The following is a 21342-nucleotide window of genomic DNA, read 5'->3' as shown; positions in this document are numbered from 1 at the left end:
GTTGGCTGTAGAAGAAAGAAAAAAGCCTTTTGCTTGGAGGTTATTTCACTTTATTCTAAACCTTAATTAAAAGCCTTTCTTCACCAAAGCAACAGATGAATGTGTGTGTGTTCCTCTTAATCAATAATGTTCTTAACATGTTCTGTAAATGACACTCATTGGAGGTTCAAGAACCTCAGCATATTGAATAGAATGAGCTTGAGTCATGCAGTACAACTGTAGGAGTCCAAGCTACTCGGGACAAGGTCTGGCAATGAATTGTTAAGGACATGAATTAGCATCTGTATAGGTCTGCCATTCAAGAGGTTTCCCACAGTAACTGAATAAAATACATGCACATTTAATATGCAGAGACATTATTTTCATATCTTCATCCTTGAAGCTGTTCTCTTCTCAATAAAGCAGCAAATGCTGTAGCCTGCAGGGCCATTTGCAAGGTACTGAATAGTCCAAATACATGTCATCCAGTTATCCACTGAATTTGAACAAACCTATAAAGTAATAGGTTTGTTTTCAGAGTAGGTGTGCTCAGTTCTTCAGTTCGTACTTTTCTGATGTAAAGAGAAACTCTGTGTGAAAGAAATACTGAACCTCAACAAAAAGATCTGATATACTTTATGCAAAACTCTATTTTCCATTTCTGGACACAAAGACGTATTAATTCATGCTTTTAACTATCAAGACTCCTTTTCTCCTCTTTGATGTGTCGACATATCATGTCCATTTCTAGGTTTATATTAAATTATTATAACTCAAAGCTTAAAGTCTTCATCTGTTATATTTAGTCAGGTCTGAAACATGCTGATTCATTAGGTGATTTTAAGTTCAATATCAACCGACTGCTGTCTGGAAATAATCTCTCATCAAACTTCAGTTGGTTTTTTACTATTGTGTCTTCTCTTTTATCATGTGGCCAACTGCATATTGTCCAAAAATGTTCCGCTGCCCTATTTGGCTCATAGACCCAACCATGAGAAGCAAAGCTCATTTTTCTAGGTTTTGGGGAAGTTTTACAAACAAGAAACCACAATGGAATAAAAATTCACAATGGCAAGAGCAAAGAGTGACCTTGTTTGCAGGTGGGGGTTTTCCATCAACAGTTGCAGGGGATTTGTTCACTGTAATTTTGCAGTGGTCATTTTAGGCATTTCTGTTAAAATATTAATGGAAGCTATGGAAACAAACAGAGTAATAGTTATATTTCACTTGGTTTTAGAATGAAATGGTCAATATGTTACCACACAAGCATGAAATATACAAAAGAGAGTAAACTTGTTCATTGTCCTGCTCACCTCAACCATTACATTGGCAGGATTTCACAATAAAATCTCCGGCTGTTTTAAAATTCTGTACTTTTCAGAACACTTTACAATTTATTCAAAGTGTCAATTCTTTCCTTCCCCTTTCTTCTTATGCACTATTGGTCTGCATTAGCATGGGTCTTTTTTTCATCTCATGATCTTACACATTAACTGCTTTTTCCAATCCCCTCATGTTTCTACATTTCTCTCATTTTTTCCTGAAACAGCTCTGTTAGAGGTTGTACATGCCAGTAGAGACTGCTTGGTGGCCGGAGACTCGTGCTCGAGTGATGAGACTTGTAGTCCACGTCTTCGTACTTTGCGCCAGTGTGTGGCAGGCAATGGCAGCATGAAACTGGGCCCGGGCGCCAGGAGCCAGTGTGCCAGTGCAGTGTCTGCTCTGCTGTCCAGTCCTTTACATGGCTGCCAATGTAAACGAGGAATGAAGAAGGAGAAGAACTGTCTAAGCATCTACTGGAGTCTGCACCAGTCTATCATACATGGTATCTCTCACACACACACACACACACACACACACACTCTCAATCTATCTGAACCAAAATGTGTTTCTCGTTATATGTATACATTTTACAGCGTGTAAACTGGTGGCTTTGCCATTTTGATGGAATAAAATGAAGGTTGGGCGTAACAACCATTTGCCTGTTTGTCAGGTAACATGTTTTTAGCATACATTACCTATGTGGAGCAATGAAATACATTTATGTTTGGAAGCCACCCAGGCTGTGTACATGCCCTTGTTTATAGACCTACGTATGGCCAGAATTTAGTTTCTGTGGCATGAAAGCATATTCTTACCACCTGCAGAAACAATTGGTTCTTGGCTTTTTAAAAACACAACATTATGATGAAGCAAAGAAATAATTAAGAAAATTGTCAAGCATTCAAAGTCATACGTAATTTATAGATAAATTAGCATCCAGACCGGTTAGCTTAGCTTATAGAATATCACTTAAGCACTTCAGCCATTTCATTTTTTTTCTATATTTTTTAAATGTTCTTTTTTTGCTGTTGTTTTTTCGGTTGTCTACCATTCTCAGGCAGAGACAGTGTCTCCCAGGAGGTGGTGATCAGAAGTCACGACTAATGATAATAAACACTGTCAGCATTGATGTATATATGTACATGAGAGTCCATTGATAAATACAAAAGAATGATCAGAATAAAAGAACAGGCTTTGAACAGATTATCTTTGGCTAAAATGGATAGCAGGAATGTATATGTGGCCAGTATGGACTATGTCAGATTAGAGCCTGACCAATACTGTTTGTATGGGTGCATATGCAGATCCAGAGCGTTAAAAAAATAAAATAAAATTAGTAATCATACACCAGCCAATACTCTGCTACCCTCTTGACACCCTATGCCCTCATATGGACCTTACATTTGGTTTTTCTGCACCTTATAATTCATTCTACTCAGTGTTTTATCATTTGTTACATTGTTACTTAAAAAACAACAACAACAATTTACGTTAATGCTTAGTTTCAATACTTAACATATTTGGAATAGCTAGGTGAAATTTAAAATGCGTTGTGAAGCAGAGCTCGGGTCACAGGCTGTTATACCGGATAAACACAGATCATGTTAAAGTTACATTGAAGTAAAGGGAAAATAATGAGATATTTATTAACTTTAAAGCAATGTTTTTGCAACCTAATTGGCAACTTACTACAAAGACACTGCATGACTTTTCACCACCGTCCGCTTTGCTGTGATAGTATCGTATGTGGTGTGGGCAGTGCTGAAAGGTACAGCCAGCAATAAAGTCGAAGGCACTCTGCTGGGTAACCTATGAGAGAGAAATTTTAAATGAAATGCAATTTATCAACATTAGATTCAGTAAAAAGAAAAAACAGACATATTGGATAACATACACACCGATGCTTATTTATCTGTGAAAGGCCAATAGAGGCTCATATATCAGTTGCGCTGTTCATCAAACAACATGGCACAGCAGAAAATCAAAGCAAGAAGCAACAGGCTGAGGAGGATAACAGACAGAGGAGCACTCTCCTACTGAAAGGCTGGTTCCAGTCTTCTCATGGCTCCCCAAGGAATACTTTGTCACTGATAATAGATAGATTCCAGACATTTGTAAATAAAGTGAACTGTTCTCAGTGTCAACCTAAACAATTAATCAAGAATCAGTTATTTTGAGGCACCGTTAAGAATGCAATTAGTGTTCATATTTCATGAAAAGGTCTACAGGAAGTGTGTGGCGGAAAATTAAATTGTGGCCAGAGGCTGTAAGCAAGCCTGTATAAGAGGACTGGATTACTGGGGGATTCCACATGTGGTGTACAATAAAGTATATCATTTGTTATTTATGTTCATAGATGTTATTATACTTACCCCCATTCTATTTTCTGAAAACAAAGAGCACCATGAGTGTTTAAAAATACCGCAATGTCGATATAAATATAGATATGAAACCCTTTTTAGGTTGAGAAATGTTTGGATTATACATGTGGCTACAGAAACGTAAATGCCAGCATTGGCGAGTGGGTTGAAAATAACACAATAACCCTGACAAATGAATAATAAGCTGAGGGAATGCGTGTGTAATTTATGACTGAGTGAACTGGAGTCTCAGTGACTAAATAAAAATGACTACATGCCATTATTTGTGTTTCTTGAGATTTAGATAAACTGTAGTGCCTACTGAAGCCTTTATTCCTAACTGTGTGTTGTTTTTTTCCCCAGGACTCAAGCTGGTGGAGAGTTACCCTTATGAGACAGTGGAGAGGGATTACAACTATGTCCGCTTGGCCTCTATTTCTGCTGGCAAGTTCACCAACCTTCATTAACTTTCACCATATTGTAAACCCCTTTACCCTTTGAAGATGTTTGTGTTCTATTAAGTATACAACATTACGCCAAAGCCTTTTCACTGTAAACATGCCCAATATAAACATTCACATCTCAGACTCAGCTGAAATAACATAATCCATGAACGTCAAAGCATACTAATGGAGGCATTTTTTGATACTACTGTCTTAAAATAAGTGACTATTCCAAATCTGGCCTATGAAAAGAACATACTGTCATGGTCCTGGGCCATGTGGGCCCAGTATTCTTAGTTTTCATGTATTTTTGTATTTTGTTCTTTATTTAGGCCATGCTTCCTGGGTTGCTCTGTTACGTTGCTCCTTATGTGTTTTCCCTTCGTGACTCTTACCCCCTGTGTGCCCCTCTGTGTATTTATGAGCCCTCGTCTCTCTTTGTGCTTTATTCTATGTTTTCCCCAGCCCGTTATGTCTGCGTTCTCCCCGTGCTCTCTCTCCTCCTGTTTGAACCTCTGTGTACTTCCTGCTTTACTTTGCCCATCTCCCATCAGTGTTACGTTCACTCCTGCCGTGTCTTGTTATGATTATCAGTGTCACCTGTGTTCCCCATGTGCATCCACTTCCCCTGATCTTCCCTCATGTGTATTTAGTCTCTGTGTTTCGTACAGTCTGTGTCGCGTCGTCTGTGTTCCCACCCTCCATGTTTCCATGCCCGGTCTGTTGTATTCATAGTCTTACCTTAGTTCATTCCCAGTTTAGGTTTCTGTTTAGTTATTGCTTTTGAGCTGCCCTTATTCTTGTTTGTTTCTCTTGCGTTACCAGCCACAATAAAAGGCTCGCTTTTGTTTAAAGTTTACTCCCGTGTCACTCGTGTCTGCACCTGAGTCCTCCACGCACTCTCCACACGGTCTGTCACAGCGGACCGTGACACATACTAGCTTAATATAACACCGAATGACAACAGACTGAACTAAATATCCCTTATCAAATGAGGCAAAGTTTTATTTAAGAACAGCTGAAATCAGGTTTTGATACTGATGTGGTCATTGTTATCAAGAGCCAAAGCCATGTTTTGGCTCTATATTATATGAATCTGCTGGGAATGGAACTGGAACCAACACAACAAAACCAAATTCATAAATAATGAACACAAGTAGCAAATGTTTATGTTAAAAACTGGGACCAAATATTTGGCATTTAGCCCAAAAAAAGAACTAAAAATAAATCAGTTATTAAAATATTGCTGACTTTTCTCCGTTGACATTTCATAAACTGCACCGCTGTCTTCATCTAGTTTGACCAGAGGACCTGCCAGCTTTAAAAATATATATATGTAAACAAGCTTATCACTCATCTCTGAAGTACACAACTCACAGAGGTCAGCTCACTTCCACATTTCCCAACATAAATCCCAAAGGCTCATTCACAAATTGTCACAAAGTAGCAAAAGCTGCAATCACTGTGCTGCTCATTTCAGTGGCAGATCTACACAGAAATATTTGATATTTGATATATATTTATTAGTTCAGTCATCATATATTACGAGCAAAAAAAATAACACTCTTCAATAATAATAATAATAATAATAATAATAATACTAATAAATCACTGAACAGGCTCAGTAGTCCCTATATTTATGCCCCGCCTATATTCTTATCATTAACAAACATCAACAAACAGAATAATGAATTGCACATTTTTATGCACATATTAACATCATTCCACAATTTAATCCCAACAACAGAAATAAATCTTTGTTGAATCTCTTTCTTTGCTTTATTATAATAAAATAGAAAAAAAATCTCTCAAGTCAAACTTAATGTCCCACACTGAGAAAAACCTTCACACGCAGTTTGAGAGTACCTTAGATTTAGCTTGAACTTAATTAGCATTGTTTAAAAAAAACAAAAAAAACCCCACACACCACAACAACAACAACAACAACAACAACACATTTCATTTGTTTGCATTTAATTTAAACCAGTTTCATCATATCGAACCTGAGAAACAATGGCTCAGTGTGATCATAATATCCAGACTTGTTAATGACCCCTATTACTCTTTTTTTGTAACATAACTATTGGATTTATTGTTTTGAGGGTCATGCCCCACAGTTCCACACAGTAAGAAAAAACAGGAAGCATAAGTGAACAGTAACTTATATGCAGGGCATTATAATCCAACACATCCTTAGTTAAAAAAACAAACAAACAAACTCCTAATGATTTTGATATATTTTACCTATAATATAATGAAACATGTTATGTTTCATGTTAATTTATAATTAGTCATGACATCTAAAATTTTACCTCATAGACTCTTAATTTTAGATGTCAAAACCTTTAATTCAATATTACATTAGTATAACAATAGTGTTCTGATGCAAAAGATAACTTGTTACAATAAGTTTGTGTACCTGTGCTATTGGATGTTACATACGACTGAAGATTTACAGTCACCATGAAATAAGAAATGGAAGATGAGATCTTGTAAAGTAAAAGATAAAAAGTAAGTAGTTAAAAGTCTGATAGTGAAGTATTTTAGCTGTTGACAAGCATTTCAGTCTTGTCTAAAGCAAAGGACATGGCAACTCAGAAATCACTTTGCATTTAATTCAGGTTTTTTTTAAGCACCAAATCAGTAAAACAAATACTCCAAGGCGCTTTATGTCGTAAGTTAAGGACTCTATAATAATACATTAAAATTCTTTACTGTTCTCTGGTAATACCTTATTTAACCTACTTTGTGGAGGTGTGGGTAAATACATGTAAACGTTCTGGTGTACATTCTGCAGAAAAGTAACAAGAATTGCACGTCTTACTGGGTTTTGTGAAAGCACAATTTTTCTTTTCTTACTGTCATGTTTAAATTCTGCGACCCTGTGGAATTCAAATTAGAAAAAAAGGAACAATTGAGTGTTCATAATTTTTCTGTTGGGCTGGGGGACGGGGTACAATTTAAAAGGCAAATTAAATTCAAAGATTCACAATATTCAGATTAAAGGAGCGCATCTCAGTTATGATAGGGCCAGAGGCAGGGTAGACCCTGGACAGTTCTCCAGTCTGTCACAGGGCTAACAGAGTGACAGACAACCATTCACACACTCATTCATATCTATGAGCAATTTAGACAGACCAGTTAACCTAACCCTACTAGCTGCATGTCTTTGGACTGCAAAGGGGAGAATCCAGACAAACACAGAGAAACATTCAAACCTCACACAGAAAGGCCCTGGCTCGATTTGCACCTTCAGGACCTTCTGATGTGAGGCAATAGTGCTAACCACTGCGCTCTACCAAATATGAAACACTTTAAAAAAAAAAAAAAAAAATTTCTCCAGTATAAGGTCATAGAGGGGTGTTAAATATGTTAAGAGTTGAAATAAAGCAATCAACCAATCATTCAAAATTATGACATTGTGCTATGTTCAAAGCACTGAAGGCCAGACTCTTCGTCTGATGCTCCTTTTGTTTTTCTGATAGTCAAAAACAAGTCCCCCATTTTTTGTTTACACACACACTTCCTCCTTAAACCTGATGTTCAATTCCAAACTCCTTATCTGATGTTTTAACAACAGGAGATTACATCTCATCAGGATGAATTGGTAAACTAGTACATGCTTATGTTCTCATTCACATACACACAAAACCTCTCGATTAGTTTTCTGTTGAAACCTTGTCACTAACCTTACTTCCGTCCACAGACTCTGATGTTGGCATGACAACTGTGAATCGCTGCCTGGATGCAGCCAAGGCTTGCAATGTGGACGACTTGTGCCAGAAGCTCCGCACAGAATATGTCTCGGCTTGTATCAAACCCACTGCCAAGTCAGGCCTGTGCAACCGGCCCAAATGCAATAAGGCCCTGCGCAGGTTCTTTGACCGTGTTCCTGCTGATTATACACATGAGCTGCTCTTCTGCCCATGTACGGACACAGCCTGTGCAGAGCGTCGAAGGCAGACCATTGTGCCCAGCTGCTCGTATGAAACGGTGGATAAACCCAACTGCATTGCACAGATGAGGATCTGCAAAGCTGACTATGTGTGCAGGTAGGAACAGAAGTAAATACGTAATAATAGACTAATAACAGACTCCACTTGGCAAATGTATGCATCAAAACATAAAGGAGGTTTGCTTGCATCCGTAAATTATTTATATAATATCAACATGTTATTGGTTTCTCCTTACAAATATAATTTTTCAACAGTTTTTTCAGTTTTTGGGAAATAAATAACCAGCAGATATAATCAGACCTCCCCAGTGAGGTCACGGTTGTACTTCTTGTTCTGCTTTGGAGCCAAAACCAGTTTTTCACCTGCTACAGGTTCTGGCTAGAGGGTAATTCAAGCCTGAAGTAAATTTTCCAGGGCAGAACAAGACTAACATCACCAGCTACTGAAGTTAGAGTTTCTCTCTGGAGAAGGTAGCTGGTGAGAAAGCAGGAAACGGAAAGGACTGAACAGCAAAAACGACTCTTTCAAAGTAAGAGCGAGGGTATTACCAACTAGTTAATCAATTGCAGATGGCATTTTCTCCCAGAAGAAGAAAAAAATTTCTAAATGCAGCCTTCTTCAGCAACCTGCATGAGTAAAAGTTTTTTGTTGGAAAGCATTTATCACTATGCATCTTATTTTGATATAGCAACACACGGCACTAAGATAATTGTTTACTCCAGCTTTGATATTGCTAAATACTCTAGTTTCTCTTGTTTTTCTTGGATATAGATTTTACTTGTATTCTCCATACATATTTAGGCCAGTGCTGTTCAATCGTATGGCTCTTTGAAACTAAATAAACAGCCACTCAATCAACAAAATGGCCTGCTGTTTTACCCTAAAGCTTTGTACCACCAGTGGTTAGAACACCCCAGAGAGCCTGTTGGAATAACACATTAAATATTTAGCACAGATAAAGAGCCAGATGGATCAGAGTTATCACTCATTGCTATCTCTGGTCATGGCCATTATTTTTCCACAGCCCCATTAGACTCAGAGGGCTTTACTAATGATCCCAGGTCTGGGGAATGAAATATATTACTCTTTCTATCACTTTCACATTACAGCTCAGTGCTTTCACTCTTCACCATGGCCTGCAATATTTCTTTAATGTTGGAGCAGCAAACTCTTAATTAAATGACTGAGTTATAACTTAAGTTAGTTAGAGTAAGAAATGATATGTAAAAATGAAATCAGCAAACCTTTTAGATAAAAATGTAGAGTTCTGTTGTGTTCTTCCTAACTAGTATGCATTTTGTGTTTTTATAGGTCTCGTCTGGCACAGTTTCAGTATGACTGTGAACCGTCCAAAACATCTGCCAGTGGCTGCAAGCAAGAGAACTATGGAGCCTGCCTCCTTGCCTACACAGGGCTTATAGGTATGTGAACATCTGGAATGTAACACGGAGAGCGAAAACACACAGTCGAAAACATAAAATCACCACCTGTAGGAGGAAAAAGACAGTATGTAAGTGACGCTGTGTGGCATAGGTTGGGAGAGAGAAGGAAAGAGAAAACTGTGCAGCCTTAAATGCACCGGAATGAGCAAAAGCTAGCTAGAAGCTAAATTAATAAATACAGAACAGGTTAAGATTGAGTGGGAGAACGAAAAGACAAAGTTCAGCTTGGTATAAGATGGTATAAGTATAAATATCTCTCATTGCAGAAAAAACTGAAGCTCTTTATGCAGAGTGAGGTTTAATCTGTTTTATAACAGGTGGCAAAAGAAAAGGAGCAGGTAGAGCAGACATTTCTTTTCCATGCACTGGAAAGAGGAGCTAACCTAATGCATTTCAAGAATCTCAAATGGTGCCCCTCAGCACAAACACACACTTGGCGTTTTCATTCTTGTCTTGTATTTATTAAAGTACTTGAAATCCCACCAACACTATGTTGGGGGGCGCGGGGGGAACAGAAAACAATCTCAATGCCAGAGACTTCTGTGACCTAAAAAAGAGAAAATTAGAGTGATGCTGAAAAATGCTCCATTATATAATATGACTGCAGCTAATCTAACCTGTGGTGTTATAATATTACCATGCTTTTACATCAGGTCAGTGTATAGGGAATGCAGAGTCCATTAAGGCTTCAGAAAATAATGCATCATGATTACAGTGTAACAACTCAAAAGCAATGCGCATTTAATATTGATTGACGGCTGGCGCTGTCTCTCTGCAGGAAGTACAATAACTCCCAACTATGTTGACAACTCCACGTCCAGCGTAGCCCCATGGTGCTCATGCTCAGCCAGTGGGAGCCAGAGAGAAGAGTGTGAGAATTTCCTGGGATATTTCACAGACAACATCTGTCTCAGTGAGTGCTACCTTTTTACTCTAATGTCAACAAAGTAGTGCACAGACTCAGGTTTTTGTTGTAGGATTGTGTTCATTTAGAGATATTTGGGAATAAATCATTAGACTATGCTGTTGGCAGCCTGTTTAACTGGTGATATGTGGTTCAAAAGAAAGGGTTAATGCGCCTTTTTTGTAAGTTTTGGTTTATAGATGAACCCTTGCCTGTGTAATGTCAATATTTTTGTTACTCTGCCAACATTTATTGTGTTATTAAATCAATACAACCACAACCATCCATCCATTCTCTTCCGCTTATCCATGTCAGGGACTTGCTGGCGCTGAAGCATTTCCCAGCCGCCACGTGGCGAGACGCGGGGTACAACCATAGCAGTTTATGGATGTTTACTTTTTCTCAATGGCAAGCATTGGAGACCACATGTATGGTTAATATTTAGAATTTACCGCTGTTAAAACACACGTATGTACAGAAGTGATACTCGTGACAAAATGTAATGAAAAAAGAAAAATCAATCATAATCAAGATATACTGTAGGCAGAAAGAAATATGTTTATCTTGAACAAATATAAATGAAGGAAGGTTTTCTGGTAACTAACTGTTTACTTCTGTGAAACGGACTAGATTAGTGCCACTCTGGAAAACAAATAGCCCGTGTCTGCTGATCTATATGACACATGAGGGACTATTTTGCTGTGTCTTGCATATGTATTTCCTACACTTGATGAAAGTATACTGTGACTGCCTGCCCATTTTGTTTTGTCACACATTGCAGCTCTTATATATTTGTTGTCACTGGATCTAGAACAGAATTTAGAACAGGGAACATTTCTTGATGAATTTTAGTGGCATCTGGGATGAAAAGTTCTTAATCAGATTTGAGGTCCTGGTCATGGTTGCACCATGCTGGCAGTTCTGCGGGGTCGCTCATTCCTTGGGGAAGAAGGCCAATCAATTTCAACAGTTTTCTCTCCTTGCTGGTGTTGGGCTTGTTCTCGGCATAAATTATGGTCAAGCTCATCCTTGTCATATGCATTGCTATACCTTAAACCAGGGGTGCCCAATCCCGGTCCTCGAGAGCTACCGTCCTGCAGCTTTTAGATGCATCCTTGTTCCCACACACCCGAATCAAATGAATGGCTTGTTATCAGGCCTTTGCCAAACATGATGGCATGCTGGAGAGGTAATCAAACCATTTGATTCAGCTGTGTTGGAGTAGGGATGCATCTAAAAGCTGCAGGATAGTAGCTCTCGAGGACCGGGATTGGGCAGCCCTGCCTTAAACGGTTGAGCACAGGGGTGTAATTTCCAGGGGGGTTATGACCCCTCCAATATAACTCCCTCAATAAAATTATGAATTATTTTGCATAAATAGGCTGTTGATTTTCTTTCCTAATTTCAGGTATTACCAGCAAAATAGTTGCATGTTTAATCATCTGGCAATTTACCCAGATTGTTACACCCCGGCCTAGGCAACCGGCGTGCAACACAGGGAAAATAAAAATAAAGGAAAAAAACAAAACAAAAAAAACTACTACGGGTCTCCACAAAAAAATCCCAAAAGGAAAGTATCGACAACTATTTACATCAAAGCAAACTAAGACATTTATTTACATCAAAACACCAAACTATTTACAACCAGGGGGAAGATCGCCAACCTGACAAACTGAAACACAGGGCTTAAATACATAGAGGGAGCAATCAGGGAATGGACAACAGGAGGGAAACACAGCTGGGGCAAATCAGAACTGACGAGACAAGGAAGCGTAACCTGAACACACTGAGATAAGACAGACTTTCAGAGTAAAGCAGGAAACACATAACAGTCACGCCTAAAACAAAACACTGACAACACCGAATCGTAACAAGATTTATTTATTTATTTAGACAGAGAGTTTGACTCTGCCCCAGACCATTTCCTATGGGTTACCCCCCACACACATACACTCCTTCCCCACCCTTCTAACTAGAGTTTACACTGTCCTATCCAATAAAAGCAAAAGGCCTTGCATTCATTATCTTCCAAATTCGCCTCTCTTCTACAATTTCTGAGTTCAAAATCTTTTCACTGTCTTGATGGATACACAGTAACACAGGCGAAGTGCTGCGTTCCACCACTGACTTGCAGTCGATTTGAGTAGTTCCCAAAAAAGAGGGTAAAGTGTGCAGGATGTACAGGATGACAGGTGTAAGTGCATGAAATGTAACACTGTTGGGAACTTGTGCAGGAAAATCAGGAGCAAAGAGAAAATGGACATGCATGCAGGTACACATACACAAACAAATACACCCTGCTCCATCCACCCACTCAGTGTTTACAGAATGAAGTTAGGGGTTAAACTTCAGGGAGACTTACTGGGGATATTAACAATTTTGCTCATTTATATTTCATATTATATAGTACATTACTTTATGTGAAATTGAACTGCATCTGGCACAGGTAAAAAGACAGAGCCTGCAACTGTAGAGATGAAACAAATCCTGTTTTCCCAAATTGCTGGCTCGCTCTGATTTCTGTGGTTTCACATCCTTCCACTTAACTCCTGGTTGAGCAGTGTAATTTCATTTGTAAGATAAAACAGAAAAAATGAATTTTGTAATCAGTATAATTTTCACTGATAACCTGTAATACAGGACATTCAAGGGGCTTGATATGAAAACCAAATTAAGCTCCATGGCAGGCATAATGATAGGATGGAGCTGTTGGGATTCAGTGAGAAAAATGTTTTCCAGCATACTTCATCACTGGCACAGAGAGAGATGTGTTTAAATCAAGGGTCTCTTTGTAAAATTCAGAGTGTGCTCTTTCTCACTCCCTCTGGTTCATTCTTTCATTTATGAATGAAACAAAACACTTTTTTAAATGTTGCACGATCATTTGCACTTTATGTGGTTTCTTGGTAATTCCACCTGCTCTTTCAGACAGTCACTTCTAACTGAATTATATGTAAGCAACCCTGTAATTATTAGCCTATTTAAAACTTATCATATCTTATTTAAAGAACTGATGGAAAATAAATGCTGTTGAAGATTTTGGAAATTTTTTAATTCCCCAGGTGTGTTAAAGTGATCAAAAAAGAGATAAATGTGCAAAAGCACTGTCTACTGACCAATCAGTGCTCAGGAAAACAATCACACCATTCTTGGAAGATCCCTCAGACCTTGGTGGGTAGGTAGAAAGACGCTTTTCTTTGCAAGCTCCTTTGACTACAATGACCTGGATGACTGAGAACCTTCACAGACATAAGATATCAAGGTCTAAAGAACAATAACATTACTTTAAAATTTCTAGTAGCCCAAGAGAAACAAACAAACAAAAAAAGGGATAAAAATTGTGTCTAAGAATTTGTTTCTTGCTCACCTCTGAAAGAAAAAAAGAGTTTAGAAAAGGAGTGGGCAATTAATTTTCTCAAGGGGCCACATGAGAAATCGGGACTGCCCCGTGTGTCTTATGGAAGCTCTGGAAAACTAATAGTCCTTTCCTGCTTTAGATACTTGTAAAAACCTCTTTCTTAAAGAGAATCTTAAAGATTCTTTAAAGATCTGATTGATATCTGATCTTTAAAACAGAGCACCTATTTGTACTATACTATCTATACTATCAAATTAGCAAGTATAGGCTGCATTTGAACTTTGGTTTTATGTTTATTCTTTTAACTTACTCTTCATTGTTAATTTAAAGGTATTTTACACACATCTGTACATGCATTTAATCTGCCAGGTTCTCCTGTTATTTAAGAGGGAAACAATGCTGATACGTTTGTTGACTTACGTAGTGAGCATTTTGTTGTTTACCTTTATAAGATAACATAGGCCAAACTTTATTTTTATAGTGTTGCTAACCAAAGTGCTTGAAGCTGTTAAACTAAAGTACACTGACACACTCTTTGATTATCTGTAGCCATGTAACAAGGATGCTACAGCTTTCCTTGCAGAACTTGCTGATATTTGTTGAAATGTCTATATACAGGGAGTGCAGAATTATTAGGCAAATGAGTATTTTGTCCACATCATCCTCTTCATGCATGTTGCCTTACTCCAAGCTGTATAGGCTCGAAAGCCTACTACCAATTAAGCATATTAGGTGATGTGCATCTCTGTAATGAGAAGGGGTGTGGTCTAATGACATCAACACCCTATATCAGGTGTGCATAATTATTAGGCAACGTCCTTTCCTTTGGCAAAATGGGTCAAAAGAAGGACTTGACAGGCTCAGAAAAGTCAAAAATAGTGAGATATCTTGCAGAGGGATGCAGCAGTCTCAAAATTGCAAAGCTTCTGAAGCGTGATCATCGAACAATCAAGCGTTTCATTCAAAATAGTCAACAGGGTCGCAAGAAGCGTGTGGAAAAACCAAGGCGCAAAATAACTGCCCATGAACTGAGAAAAGTCAAGCGTGCAGCTGCCAAGATGCCACTTGCCACCAGTTTGGCCATATTTCAGAGCTGCAACATCACTGGAGTGCCCAAAAGCACAAGGTGTGCAATACTCAGAGACATGGCCAAGGTAAGAAAGGCTGAAAGACGACCACCACTGAACAAGACACACAAGCTGAAACGTCAAGACTGGGCCAAGAAACAGGAAGAAGTCTGCATCCTTCAAGAAAAACATGATTGTCATGCAGGACAATGCTCCATCACACGCGTCCAAGTACTCCACAGCGTGGCTGCAAGAAAGGGTATAAAAGAAGAAAAACTAATGACATGGCCTCCTTGTTCACCTGATCTGAACCCCATTAAGAACCTGTGGTCCATCATCAAATGTGAGATTTACAAGGAGGGAAAACAGTACACCTCTCTGAACAGTGTCTGGGAGGCTGTGGTTGCTGCTGCACGCAATGTTGATGGTGAACAGATCAAAACACTGACAGAATCCATGGATGGCAGGCTTTTGAGTGTCCTTGCAAAGAAAGGTGGCTATATTGGTCGCTGATTTGTTTTTGTTTTGTTTTTGAATGTCAGAAATGTATATTTGTGAATGTGGAGATGTTATATTGGTTTCACTGGTAAAAATAAATAATTGAAATGGGTATATATATTTGTTTTTTGTTAAGTTGCCTAATAATTATGCACAGTAATAGTCACCTGCACACACAGATATCCCCCTAAAATAGCTCAAACTAAAAACAAACTAAAAACTACTTCCAAAAACATTCAGCTTTGATATTAATGAGTTTTTTGGGTTCATTGAGAACATGGTTGTTGTTCAATAATAACATTATTCCTCAAAAATACAACTTGCCTAATAATTCTGCACTCCCTGTATATAATGTATATAATGCTTTTTTTAAACTGTAACTCTCAGACACTCTCAGCTGACACAACATAAATTAGTCACCATTGCCATACATGTATTTGCATTATGTCTTTCTCTAGTCTCTTTGTTTTCCATGCAAATTTTTAAACTTCCTCTCTTTCCTTCATATTTTTATGACCTCTGCTCTGGAGTGTGAATAATGAATGTCCTTATTACTGACCCTGGCAAGCATATATCTATCACAGAACCTGTACACATTGAGAAAATCTTTGGTATGTGTAGCGAGGTGAATCTTTGGCCAGTCTTTCCTCGGGCCCCCTGCCTAGAAAAGATACAGAGACGTCTCACAGTTATTTGGCCAGTGCAAACGGTCTAAGTGTTAATGAGGTCGATGTGGAGAGGCAGGTGCAGTTTGGATGCTTGAAGAGAATACTGAGTATTTTCGCCTTTCTTTTTTCCTTTTCTCCTATGCTGTCCAAATCCAAACTGGCCTTGGCCTAGGAGAACCTCTTATGCAAGATTTACAACGCAGAACAGGAGGCATCTGTCATGACTGAATAAGACATGAATGTAACTCAATGAAAACACCAAGGTGCTGCTGCTGAGGAATAGTAACATTTTTTACTGCTATATCTAATGTTTCAGGTAATGCGTTCATGATGTTTGGAAGGGAATCAGACCAACAGCCGACTCACAGCCAGTACAGCACAACCAGCCAAGGCAGAAGAGAAAACAGCAGCACCACCTCTCCACCCGGAACCATAGAAACTATGAGGAACATTCTGGATACAATAATACCAACACAGGTGTGCAGTTTTCTCGTCATTCTTTTCTTGCATCTCTACAAAATCCCACGTTTAGAAGTGAACCATTTCTGGCAAAACAACTTTCTCAGATGTGCAACATTGTAGGCTTCTGAAATTATTTTGTACAGGACCGAGACAACGACAGTGAGATTTGTTGCTGTCTGTGTTATTGTTTCAGCTGCTCATTTTCCGTATTCCAAATGGAATTTGTCTGCTGAAAAATGACATAAATCGTGTTAATATGACCATTTTTTTTAAGGTATAAACATTTGAATTCACCTCCAAAAGTTGATTCTGTTCATCAGTATTCGTCACTCATCAGTCTGAAGCCGTCACTTGGATGAGTGACGAAACGTTTCTCCCACTGAAAACGCTTCGTCCAGATGAACAGGATCAACTTTTGGAGTTTTACTTACCTGGATGATTGAACATGCATCAAGACATTTGAATTCACCCTTATATAGGACCATCATGGGACACTTTTATAACTAATACTGCTGCTAATACTTGCATTAGGCAACACAATACTAGCCAGATAATACCCTAACCAAGCTGACACGGGGTGCTGATTAGGAAGTCTCGAAATAAGGTTTACCTTTTTGTTAATTCATTTCAGTGCAAATAAATATGTAGTGCATTTTAACTTCTGCATACACATACAGCACAATAGCAAGTTCACTCTCTTTATTCAGAATGAGAAGTATAAAAAATACTGTTTTCATTGCCAAGTGATGATCTGTGGCGCCTAGGTTAAATTTTATTCATAAAAATGTAAGTTGCACACATAAATATTCAATGGACCACTGCAGCTAGTCTTTGGCACATCCATGTGCAGCAGGCTGCGCATGTTCAAGGTCCTATGTAGCACTGCAGCCAGCCATTTTTCTTGGGGAGGACATTAAGTATAATACATTACAATATAATATATTACATTTTTGACTATGATCACCTAATCTGACACAGAAACCATTTCAAAACGCGATTGTGTGTGTGAGGGTCTTCTCACTGCATTTCAGCAGTGGAAGCAGCTCTTGCTTCCACTTTAGCTTTACTTCAGTCCTCACGGTGAACCACAAGCAAAGCTAAATTGTCCTTTTTATTACTTTTGTGAATATAGCCACATTACAAATCCCTAAACAGGTACAATAATAGATAGATTCTAGTTATAGAAAGATTTTTGTACTTATGTACCATTAAGCTCTACATTTTTGCTCACTTGTCTTTAGGCTGAATCCTTTTCTCCCTTTCTCTATGTAAAAGCAAAGTTTAAAAGTATCATTAAGTTTGTCCTGTGATTATTGGTAGCAGCAGGAGAGAATGGCCTGGTACTTACAGCGTGTCTGTTTGAGCACTCAGACTGCTTTCTTACTAGTCTCATTTAGCCACACAGTTATGCAGCACTTTTATCTACGCCTTGCATTCACACACACACACACACACACACACACACACACACACACACACACACACACACACACACACACACACACACACACACACACACACACACCACTGTCTGTAGGAGAGTCCCAGCTGATAGGGTTTTTCACGGTGCAGCTTTAAACACATTTTTCACCCAAGTTGCTGCCTGTATTTGCATTGGGAAGTGCAAATTTGGGCTACATTGCTTCACTGCATAGCTTTTGTATACAATGATGATAACTAAAAACTTTACTTTGAGTGTCTTGTTGTGAAATAAGAAAATAAATATGTAAAAATTCAATGGGAGTGGAACAAGATGGATTTAAGTTAAAGTGGTTACTGAATAGTTTATATTGAGATGTACTTTAGGTAGAGATGTAGTACAGAAGCTGCAGACGACTGCTGAATAGCAGGTTCCAATACAGACTAGACCAGGAGGTGGGGGGGAAACAATCAAATGAGCACATCAGGTATGAACCACATTCTTTGAAATGTTTGTGTAGCTCCCACAAAGTCCAAGTATTTTAATTTTACTGAAAATGAAAAGAGAAATTTCAAAGGTGAAAGAGATAAATTTGTATTTGACAAGAGATGACACATATCTGTGTTTGGCACCTAATCACTGATCTGCTTTTATATGAGCAGTAATGACACATGAAACTCAAAGTGTTTACAACAATTAAAGAGATTGGAAGTCATGAAAAGATGAAAAGACTAACTTCCCTGTCTCTTTCCAGGTCTTGGGAAATGAATTACTGGTGGGCCACTCCACCATGTCATCTAACAGTCTCCTAAACGCTGCCTCACCTCACAGTCTAATGCTTCAAGCTGCCTTCAGCCTTCTGTTGCTACTCCTTCAAATCCTTATCAATGAACGCTAAAGAGCACAGGGGGCATGCCAAGGATTCTCCTAGTACCAAGCAAATGGGAGCACCTGTGCAGTTCAGAGGAAGTGGACCGTGTGGCGCTATTCCTCCCTCTAAATTTGTACAGCGATTCTGTTCTTCTATTTTTCTCTCTAAATAGTCCGGTTCCACCTGTCAGAGTTCTCATTCTGAGTGTGGGAGCCTTTGACAGACAGATGCCTGTCTGTGCATTTGTATATTATTGCGATCAAGCTGAGATGAAGTCAAGGTGCTGCTTCTGTGGACTAGCTAAGTTTTCAGCTCTCTGTGTATCTCTATTCAGTTATATTATAACAAATGTGTATGATATTTAGACATGAAGTATGTACTGTGAAGATTTGTATTACAAACAGAGGCTCTTGTTTAAATATGGTTCTGAAAAATGACTGGAGCAAACTTTGTATGTGCTCTGTGGATAAAGTGTTCAGAAAGCTGCTGTCTCTTCAACTGAGTGAAAGAGGACCATTATACCTGACCAATACTGGAACTGTCGAGCGACCAAGAGACAACAGAGCTGCATTTCACTCAGACATCCTGGACTAATGCACTGATTCCAAAAATGTCTAGCACAACTATCAAGAAGAGATGTGGCGAGAACATAAGAAAAACCTTGACATCATCATCATCTTTTCCATTGAAACTGTCCCTTTCTCAAACTCCCCAGCAACATTTCACTTTTTATCGCTAAAACCTCAGAAGCTGTTGATAGAAAATAGAAGTCCTTGGTCTTTATCAGCGAAGGTGACTTCTGGGACTTGAAAGGAAATAACCAGAGAAGCTGAGACTCTTTACCTGTAGCTGCTGTGCTTTGTGTTTGTGAGTGCAATGGCCCTTTGTTTCTCATTGTGTAAGTGACCATTTCTATACAGCGCTCTGAATTTTTGTGCCGGAGAACAAAGGGAATGGTTTTACTTATTGAGGTGTCACCTACACCAGTAGGGAGCCTGTTAGAGATTTGACAGTAATGAATGATTCAGTATTTCCTGTCTGGGAACATGCCAACCAGAGGAGTAGCAAATAAAAGTTCTCTGATCATTATGAATACATTTTGCTATTATTCAACCTTTTCTAATTAAATTAGCAATGTTTAGTGCTGTTGAAGTTAACACTATTAGGTTACAATTTCACTCCATATTTTTTACACTCACCAGAGTTTGAGAACCACTGACAGCTAAACTAACAGTCATAAAACCTATGAGGTACTATCAAGTGATTATTTGAAGTAAGAATATAACAGGATTTACATAATAATTCAGCCCTTTTGACAAAGTCTGATCTGTCTTAAGCCGATAAATTGCTTCATATTGGAGATGCGCTTATATCTTGCTTCGAATTCCTTAACGGCTATTTGAAACTAATTTTAAAGGCATTCAATATATTAATTATACATACTTAAATAAGTTAATTATCTGAAAACTGTATTGATTTTTGCTGCACTTACTAGCTATTACCAACAGTAGATACAACTAGTGTTACATGTTACTGCCAAAGACTAAATAAGACAATACAAAATTCACTAATTTACTATACCATCATAGCTGAACATGTTGCAAAACATATTTTTTTTAAAGGAAAGCCCCTATTCATAAGAGGCTCAACAGAGTAAACACACACACACACACACACACACACACACACACACACACACACACACACACACACACACACACACACGAATTGCCGTGAAATGAGTATCATGAGTGATCCTTTTTTTTCTGAGAATCCTGAATAGCTTTGAAAACTGGAACTGCTGTAATGCTCAGCAGTAAAAGTAAAATCTGGCTGATTTGCTGATTTCTGCAGATAGTCACTATAAACATTCGTCCTTTACCAGTATTTACATTTTGCATTTGGTTTAAACAGAAAATTATCGGTATTCAATAAGCTGTGACATAAAATGCTGAATTATCTTGTTGTTAGCATTGTAAAAATTGCAAAATGAATTAAATTTGCATACATTTATGGAATATAACAAATGCCAACACGTTTTGGGGTTTTGTTGATTCACTGCATACAGCCGGCTAAATGAATGCCTGTTTGCTCATAATTGTGTGCAAAATGAAACATTTTCAAACACTGCCATGATAAAATTCAGTGTGCTTTTTACTAATACTTATGAGTTTAATCTTTGAATGGAAGTAAAGATCATTTACATCTAAATTAGAGACAAACTGATTTTTAAGACAGAAAGCAATGCCAATATTTCATGATGTTCTGATATAAATGAGTCAATTTTTTTCAGACACATATAAATGCTGATAGATATTGGTTAAGCAAATTGTTAATATCACCCAATAAACTGTTGTAGGCCTAATCCAGCTATTTATGTAAAAAAGAAAGAAAGAAAGAAATTAGCAAGATTAGAAATATTCATTGTGCCTGTTGCCAAACCTCTTCAACAAACAAGACAACTTCAAATATATAAATAGCTATAAATTGAGTTAATTGTAAAGTTGAAATAAAGGTCATTCGACTGAACTTGCTATGGTGTAACTCTGCTTGCAGACAAAAATGGAGCTTGATAATCATTAGCTCAAGCT

The 21342-nt window shown here is 38.2% G+C and overlaps 1 protein-coding gene across 2 annotated transcripts in view; it reads left to right on the top strand.

The window, feature by feature from the left end:
- gfra4b (GDNF family receptor alpha 4b) overlaps positions 1-20888 on the top strand; it is a 61927-nt gene extending 41039 nt beyond the window's left edge. For both annotated transcript variants that reach the window (XM_085245065.1, XM_085245057.1), the window contains exons 3-9: positions 1529-1804; positions 4026-4106; positions 7812-8157; positions 9373-9482; positions 10282-10416; positions 16315-16475; positions 18635-20888. In XM_085245065.1, coding sequence (XP_085101191.1) covers positions 1651-1804; positions 4026-4106; positions 7812-8157; positions 9373-9482; positions 10282-10416; positions 16315-16475; positions 18635-18778 — 1131 coding nt within the window. In that variant the 5' untranslated portion in view covers positions 1529-1650 and the 3' untranslated portion in view covers positions 18779-20888. The remainder of the gene's footprint in view (positions 1-1528; positions 1805-4025; positions 4107-7811; positions 8158-9372; positions 9483-10281; positions 10417-16314; positions 16476-18634) is intronic.
- Positions 20889-21342: the final 454 nt, after the last annotated feature.

The sequence above is a fragment of the Mchenga conophoros genome, linkage group LG2 (genome assembly GCF_057382185.1).
Source record: "Mchenga conophoros isolate Kocher_MC1m ecotype Shallow Benthic linkage group LG2, M_conophoros_male_GT1.1, whole genome shotgun sequence".
In the NCBI taxonomy this organism is placed as follows: Eukaryota; Metazoa; Chordata; class Actinopteri; order Cichliformes; family Cichlidae; genus Mchenga; species Mchenga conophoros.
The sequence above is the reverse complement of the archived record's forward strand: the minus strand, read 5'-3'. Positions and strand labels throughout refer to the sequence as shown.